Below are 8,691 nucleotides of genomic sequence, written 5' to 3'. Positions count from 1 at the left end.
ATACTATACTTTACAATAGTGAGGCTATCTATAAATGTATAGCATTGATTTGGTTTAGTGACTTTAGTCTCTATGAGCTCTAACTAATTCAAGCTATTAATAAAATAAACTGTAAATCAGATTACAACAATGTTTCTAACTAACTTAGTTCTTATCTTATCCAATCAACTTGTTACAAAAAGAATAATTGTTACAATTACAAATAGTAAGCTAAAAGCTACTACATCACATTGATTTATATTATTACTCGCTAAAAATAATGAATTATATATTAGAGTATAATTGTTTTAAGTTGGGTGCAAGACAAGACAAGATAATTCTTATTTAGTGTGAGTACGGGACAATTATAATCCGACCCTATTCCACCCGTCCTGTCTCGTTGTCATGGTTATAAGCCATGATTTAAAAAAGTTTTTAAGTGCTGTTATGAAAACGTCAAGCCATAGATTATATGGGGTGTCTAAACGGCAGCCGTTTAAGCAAAATAGAACCTTTTTATTTTTATTTTTATTTAAAGTTTTTACCCACAACAATGAATCAAATCAGCAAGCCGTTACACAAAGAAAATCAAAATCCTAATCAGTCATTGCCATAAAAGGGAGTCCTCGAGAAACTCACATATTTGGACTCACTCGCTCACTCTCTTCCCGCCCAAATGGCAGAGAAGAGACGAACGTTGACGTGGCACTCTCCGATTTGCTAATGGCTGTTCTTCACTAACCCCCTGCATTTTTTCTCTCCTCTATAAAGAACCAAACACACTCCCCTCGCAGTGTGAAAGAAAGAGAGGCACTGCTCCGAAACGCCGTCGTTTCCCTCCCGGCAAATTTTCCGGTAATTTATTTTCCCGTTTATTACAATCCTTCATATCTGGTTCTTCGATCTTACTATTTACTTATATATCATGTCCTGCTTTATATTTTGGTTTTTGATTTTTTAAATTAAACTTAGGGTTTCGGTTAAAGCAAGCTAACTCTAATATATTTGGGGGGTAAGTTTGGATGGTAAGATTTAGGTGCATGTATTTGGATTTGAATTTGGGTGATTAAAATCTAAATACCTTGTTTGGATAGTTTGCAAACGGTCAAGGATTTGTTTTTGACAAATCCGTTAAGGTCCTTGAATTTGAAATAACTTCCTAATCCGTAGAATTTTAGAAATCCATATGACGTACTTAAATATTTGGATTTAGAATTAAGACATTTCAAATCCATCACTTTAAAAATCAAATCCAAATTCAAGTATCCAAATGCAACCTTAATAATTGTAAGGGCTAATGTGTCAGTGTTGTTAAAACCGTTAACTGCCCGATCTTGAAGGAATTGGTGTTGATATTTTTGACATTGATTCATAATACAAACACTATTCTTAAATTGTATCACACAAATAATTTTTTGCTTACATAACATTGAATTAGGATAATTTAATATTCTCTGTACTTTTGTACATCTGCCTTTTGGATATATTTTAATTGAAGCATATACTCGGTTATGAATTTTTATAAAACACTGTATAATTATGTCAAAATGATATGTTTAAACTTTTACGTCGACTTTAAAAAAAAAAGTTTCTATGACTAGATTATTACCATATTTTCCAATAATAATTGTTTTCAAATTTACTATTTAAAAAATTTTAAGAAATCGAAACAATTTAGTTAAAATTTGAACTTACAAACTTTGTGCAATTGCAATATTCATTTTAGCTAATAGGAAAAAAAAAATATTACTAACTTTTTTTTTTCCCTTATATGCTGTGCTACTGACACCGAAATTTTCACATAAAATTTTACTTGCTCTCTCACACACTCTCACATTGGGCCCACCACAAAACAAAGGGTGAAAGAAATTATGTGAAGAAGTCAGTGACAATTTTAGTGGTTATAGAATTATTTTTTGAGAATGTGCACTTCAATCAAGCACGTGCTTGTGCTTCGCGCTTTGCACCTAGGCTTTAAAAGGCTTTCACGCTTAAGTGCACTCGATGCTTTTACCAAAGCTATAATGAATTCTACCTCAAAATTACTCCCCCTCCCTTTTAAGAAAGAAATGTGTACATGTGTAACTTATTGATTTAAGCAAAAAAATTTGGTATCTTAATTATTAATTCTGTCAGTTCGGTAGCTTAACTATTGAGATGTCAATTTTGTCTTTCAACTTTTAGAGGTAATCAGAGAAGATCTTAACATTACATATGTAACTAGAGAAGAACTTAATTTAGGATTTCTTGGGCCTTTTTTTTAGAGTTATAAGAAGTGATCATGTTAGTAATGATATAAAAATGATTGTTACTCTCTGTACATTTAATGCCGAACCAAACCTCCCTGTCATGCAATCAATGAGGAAATTGGCTTGATTTCTTTTTATCTTCTTTGGTAAATAAGGAAGCAATTATGGATGTACCTTTTGCTCTATAGCAGCCACATGTCAGTAGAAAAATGACATAAAATTTATGTAATTTAAGTACCAAAACGTGACTTTGCTAGAGTTCAGCACTGCCTGAATGATGTGAGATTTGGTCATTGGGACTCATTCTGTACCCCTCTCCTCTCGGTGCTGCTCTCTTTGGCCCAATTCAGGGAAAGAAAAATGACATGAAATTTATGTAATTTAAGTACCAAAACATGATTTTGCTAGAGTTCGGCACTGCCTGAATGATGTGAGATTTGGTCATTGGGACTCATTCTGTACCCCTCTCCTTTCAATGCTGCTCTCTTTGGCCCAATTTAGGGAGAGAGAGAGAACTATAACACAATTAACTTGGGATATTTGTATTTGTGGGACGTCTATAGCTTATCAATCAAGCCTAATAGCAAGAATATTCTTGACCTCACTTTTGGTGATATATCACAGTGGTTTATGTATCTGATAGCTGGAATCCTCTTGACCTCACCAGTGTTGGTAAAAGCGTCAAGCACACTTGAGTGTACAGGCCTCTTGGATGCTAGCACCAAGTGCATCGGCACATCTTATTAATATAGAGTAACCTCTAATTTATATATATATATAAAACTCTAATAAAAAGATACATAGAGAAGATGGACCCCTATTATAGGGACATCTTTCAAATTGACATTGATATGGAACCCTATTATAGAGAGGATGGTGCATTGGTTAGTTGGTTGGAAGAGACTTACTTGTTGAAAGGGGGGAGGAGGATGATGCTTTTGGAATAGCACTTTGCTGACTTTACGTACTTATTATTTATCCTTACTTATTATTCCAACTAGGGTGGCAAAAAGGATTGCGAGATTATAGAGGAACTTCTTGTTGGGAGATGTGGCAGAGGAATTAAAACATCATTTGGTAGGATGGGATACAGTGTGTACTCTTGTTGCTCAGGGAAGGTTGATTATTAGGAAGCTTGCAACTTTTAACCAAGCTTTGTTGGAGAAGTGGCTTTGGTGCCCTGGGGGTGGAGGAAACAAGTTTATGGATGCTTGTGGTTGAGTAGTTTGGTTGGAGTTCAAAACCTGTTTGAGGAACTCATGGATGTGGTTTTTGGAAGAGCACTAGAGTGGGGTGGGATAAATTTATACAGTACATATATTTTGATGTAGGCATTGGTAGTCAGATTCAGTCTTAGCATGACTGTTGATGGGTTGTTAATACTGAAGATAGGGATCATTTGTTGTTGGTGTAGTGAAGAGATGGTGGATCATCTGACTTATCCAAAAAAAAAAAAAAAGAGATGGTGGTTCATCTGTTATTACATTGCACTGCCATGTTTGAGTTGTGGAATTTTGTTGTTTGATCATTTGGGATTCAATGGGTGTTACTGAATGAGGTCATTGATTTGGTGTTTGGATGGAGAAACTAGCTAGTAAGTGTTCATCAAAGATTTGGAACTTAACTCCATTATGCTTGATGTGGGTTATTTGATGTGGATGTAATTGGCATATATTTGAGGATGCGGAAAGTACTGGGGCCTTTATTTGAGATTTTACTACTTCTTTATGTCCATGGTTTCTGAACTAGTATTTTTCATTAAATTATCAATATCAATTATATATATATTTAAAAAAAAAAGAAGATACATAACATATAATAATAAAGTTTATAAACTCAATATAGTAATAACAGTTGTTAATGGACGATAGTATAATAATCTAGTCAGAGAAAATATAAACATAACATTTCTATATAATCCTCTTTTGTTTTATAATAATATATGACCGTGATAGATACGATCAAATAAAGTATTTGATTTGATTTGATCAAAGTATATTCAAAAGGGAAAGACCAAAAAGCATAAGAATAGTAAATTATCCTTGTTCATGTCCCTTGATATGTAAACAGTAAATTGTTTGTGTAATATAACACCAAGAATAGTTTATGTATATTACATCAATGTCCATGTCATATCCTTCAAGATCGAGCAGTTATTTTAATGGTCCACATATTTTTCAGCAAAAAAATAGAAAAACACACGTAGGTGTGACTTTTGGCTTCTTCAAAAAGTTTCGGAAAAGCGGTTGAGGTCTTGAATTTTGAGCTTTTACAACACTGGACCTTACTGCTGGCGAATTTTATATCTGAAATGTTTAGGTGCTTTCTTTATTAGCTATTTAACAAGATGCAGGCATGCAGAGTTTCTAAAACTAGATTTTCTTCCTTGATATTCTAATATTTCATATATTTGGAAAGTCTATGGTTGAGCTGTCTTTGGCACCCATACACGATGGGTTCAAATGTTTTAGCATCTTGTGATTTGTCTAAGGCTAGTTATTTCTTTACATGGTATCTTCTTCTAGTTACTTATGAGATGAATTGCAAAGCTGTACTCTCTATTTGTTTGTTTTTTTTAATGAGCTAGTACTTTTCCACTTTTCATTAACGAATAACATAAGTATAAGTGCCAAGAGTCTTATAGCTTAGTGGCATTACTTGGTTTCCTTTATAAGGAGACAAGGGCTTGAATTCAACAAACCCCCCCCCCCACACACACACACACACACAAACAAACACTTGTTGTAACAGTTGGATTGAAAAAAAAAAAAAAAGAACACAATTACATGCAAGTCATGCAGCTTAATTGGCTACTAACACAAGCACTGAAAAGACATCAGACAGACCTGCACCACTTAGAACAAAAGAAAAAATCCTCTCAATGTGAGCAACTAAAGAAAAAACTAAATTACTTTTTTTCCGGAGGCTTTTTTGCTAAGGATTGACAAAGGACTATCCCGCTAACAACATAAGGCTCAATTCTTGACTAAATTGCTGAAGTTCTCTCTTGTTTTTACTTGAGCTTTGACTTCCAACTTGATAGCAGAATTTGGGCGTGTGGATATGGATTTGAATGATTAAAATTCAAATACTTTGTTTGGATAGTTTTGAAAGATCAAGGAGTTGGATTTGACGAAATCCACCAAGGATTTTAAACCTTTAAAATCCTTGGAGTTGAAATGTCATCTAAAATCAATGGGTTTGAAATCAATGCATTCCAAATCTTTTGATTTAAAATTTTAATCCAAATCCAAATTCAAGTTTCCAAACGCAACCTAACCTAAGATCAATTGTGATTTTACTTGACCCCCAGAGTCCTTGCATTTCTTTGATACCGAACAGGGTACAGAGTAGCTCCTCAAGCAAGCTTGTAAAGAACAGATTTTAGGCTTTTTCCTTTCAAGATCTTCAAAAATCATTTAACAAATTTCTCCCATCCAGTTTCAAGCCTGCTAATCAGACGCATCTCATAGCCTCCTTCCATAATCTTTTTGCGAATGCACATTTAAAATACAGATGATTCCTGCTTTCCAGACTTCTTCGATAAGCACTTGCTGTATAACCATTGTACCCCCATTGGAGTAATCTATCTTTTGTAGTCAATGCATCATCAAACATGCTGTCTAGGAAGTGCAGTATTTCCAAATGATCTTCCACCATTTTTCCTCAGGAAGTTGGAATCTGATAGCATATCCAGTGTCTGTACTAGAATAATCACCTGACTTGGAAGGGATCCAAATGGGCTTATCTTTTTCATCAATTTCAACTATAGGAAGCTTGCTTTGGATGGATACCAGAACTTCTAATCTTGCAGGCTTCCAGTGCCAGTCCTTACCTTGCAGAACACTCAAGACAATGGTCTCCAAACTATTTGCTACATCATAAACAGCCCTGTAACCTGTTCTCTCTATTTGTTAGCGTTTATTATGGGCACATCTTTTGGACTTTGCAAGTGTTTACTAGAATAACTCATCCTTATAAAAAGGAAAACAATATTCTTTTTATCCTTACATGTTCCATATTTGCCTGGAAATTTTAGAATTTTCTATTTTCGTCATTGAAAATTTAAGATGTTACTCATTTTACTATTTTTTTTTGTCAACATGTAACGATATATATACTTTAGGGATGAAAATAAAACCTAAACAATATTTCAGGGACGAAAAAGATATAGTTTAGGTTGTATTTTTATCCATAGAATATCATCTAGGTTTTATTTTTATCCCTGAAACTTAAACAAGAGTAAACGGAAGGGTAGAATGTGGAACATTTTTATATTATGTTTATTGAAAGGGCAGTGATACAAAACAAAACAAGCCCACAACAGAGGTTTCTTCTTCCTCCAAAACCACCAACAACTTAGGGAGAGGAGAAAGGGGGTGGGGGGGGGGGGGGGGGGGCAAGAAAGAATACAAAAAAGCCCATCTGCCCAACACATGGGCAGCTCTGTTACCCATGATCCAACCAAAAGAACAACTTACAAAATCTTTGGCTAACATTTTCAGGGACAGAAATAGAACTTTTAAAATTTAAGGACGAAAATACAGCTTGAGCTATTTAGGGATGAAAAAAACCAGGGGGGGCAAATCCTTATTGCTACTTTCAACAGGCTTCTTTCCTTTTTTTTTTCAGCCTATAAATTTTGGCCTCGCCATTTCAGAGGTGAGGTAAGATATTCTCCATATAGGCGGCGGACAGTTTTTCTGTTTATATTGTTTATAAATTATTTTTAGCCCAGAAGAAAAAAGAATAAATTTTTTGTTCATGTCATATTTTTTATTGGCGAATAATTTCTTGTACATATATTTGTCAAAATTAATATGTATTCACATAGTTCCCTCTGGACTTGTTTTTCTTAAGCACATAGTAACCTGGGATTGGTAGCAGAAGCAACGTTTTGCCATTTAACATATATCACATGCTTATCTCTTCCTGTTTTTTTCATCGTGATTGTGCACATAATTCACTATAAGTTTCGTTGGCAGCTTTTGTATAGTCTGAAGGTGGGCCTTGAGAAGAGCTCAAAACAGAGCAGCTACAACAGGCAGCATGGATGGGCAAGATTTTGCAGATCGTTCACAACTGAAGCCAGCTGTTGTTTTAACTGGAACAGCAAAGGAAGGTAGTGCTGCACCTCCTATTGGTCTTGTTGACATTGGTGTTAGTGATGGTGCCTACCTATTTCGAGTTGCACTTCCTGGTGTCCGAAAGGATCAATGTAAGTTTGCTCCATTTTCATTATTTATGCATGGCATTCGTGCTTTGTTTTTTTTTTTTGTTGCAATGGAAGTGAGCCAGGTGCACAAATGACACTCGTAGATTTAATCCCTCATCAATTTCTTTTTTCTTTTTTTTGTGGGGTGGGGTGGGGTGGTGAGGGTGGTTGTAAGTTCCTCAGCAGAAGCAAAATCAAAACTCACTGGTGTTTATTATAACTGCTGCATGGCATGAACTTGGGTTTCCTTTTAAAATAGTGAAAAGATAGAGGAGACCAACTGAATTATGTTTACTCTAGCAGGTAAGGTAAAATGTGAGATCCAACGTGACGGGAAGGTTCACATAGAAGGAGTGATAACAGGTGTAGGAGTTCCAAAAGACTCGTCAGCTGTATTCCAGATGAAAGTCCAGCAACTATGCCCACCTGGACCGTTTTCTATTTCCTTTAATCTGCCTGGACCTGTAGACCCCCGATTGTCTTCTCCAACTTTTCGGCCTGATGGCATCCTAGAAGTGGTAGTTATGAAACGCAGAACACCTCCAACAGATGGTGGGTTACCTCCTCAATGAGCTTTATACAAAGAGCTTTTTTCTAAGAATGCCAGAGGAAGATATATAATATTGTTTTTTGTGTGTGTACAATATCAAATATTGAAGAATTGCAAATGTAGACACCTAATTTTGTATTGATTAATTGTCCTTTAATCCTCAAATTCATTATGATGATTATTGAGAAATGTTGGCTGCAAATATTGCAAATTTTGGTAATAATGCATTCTCTAATCCAACATAATTGAAGTTTGGTTTTTAAGAAAGATGGCAAAAATGGAATTTGCTCTAAGAAAGCTTTTTTTTTTTTTTGGGGGGCGGGGGGTAGAATTTGGCCCATGTTTTCTTTTCTTTTCATCAGAAATTGTGGAATTTTGAGATGAAACTAATGTAGTTGTATAATTTTGAAGCAGACATAGGAGTATTTGTATGGATACTAAGCTGTGGTATTTTATACGTAAAATATGTGCTAAGCTGACATAAGTGTAGTTTCGTTTTTAAGGAAGATGCCAGAAATGAAATTTACTCTAAGAAGGCGATTTTTGTAGAAATTGACCTATGTGTTTTCTTTTCATCATGTACTCAGAAAGTGTGGAATTTATCTTTTCATCATCTTTCGTTTTTAAGAAAGATTCCACACTTTTTTTAAGTGGAATTTTGAGATGAAACTAATATATTATCATTTTGAAACATGCAT

The 8,691-nt window shown here is 34.7% G+C and overlaps 1 protein-coding gene across 2 annotated transcripts; it reads left to right on the top strand.

The window, feature by feature from the left end:
• Positions 1-562: 562 nt before the first annotated feature.
• On the top strand, positions 563-8,208 carry LOC142643993 (increased DNA methylation 3). 2 transcript variants are annotated; one of them, XM_075818692.1, is made up of 3 exons: positions 563-834; positions 7,214-7,446; positions 7,744-8,208. In XM_075818692.1, the coding sequence occupies exons 2-3, from the start codon at positions 7,278-7,280 to the stop codon at positions 8,013-8,015; spliced, it is 441 nt and encodes a 146-aa protein (XP_075674807.1). In that variant the 5' UTR covers positions 563-834; positions 7,214-7,277; the 3' UTR covers positions 8,016-8,208. The 2 variants fall into 2 exon arrangements, with proteins under 2 accessions (XP_075674807.1, XP_075674810.1); XM_075818695.1 differs by having other exon boundaries at positions 565-834; positions 7,747-8,208.
• The last annotated feature ends 483 nt before the right edge of the window (positions 8,209-8,691 follow it).

This window comes from Castanea sativa, chromosome 1 (assembly GCF_040712315.1).
Source record: "Castanea sativa cultivar Marrone di Chiusa Pesio chromosome 1, ASM4071231v1".
NCBI classification, from domain to species: domain Eukaryota; kingdom Viridiplantae; phylum Streptophyta; class Magnoliopsida; order Fagales; family Fagaceae; genus Castanea; species Castanea sativa.
This window is presented reverse-complemented; position numbering and strand designations above follow the sequence as displayed.

What these genes read in the sequence shown, in the direction of transcription:
- LOC142643993 (XM_075818692.1), top strand. Translation starts at nt 7,278, where the DNA reads ATGGATGGGCAAGATTTTGCAGATCGTTCACAACTGAAGCCAGCTGTT. An exon ending in TGGTGTCCGAAAGGATCAAT is followed by an intron (nt 7,447 to 7,743) that starts GTAAGTTTGCTC and finishes TGTTTACTCTAG; the next exon opens with CAGGTAAGGTAAAATGTGAG.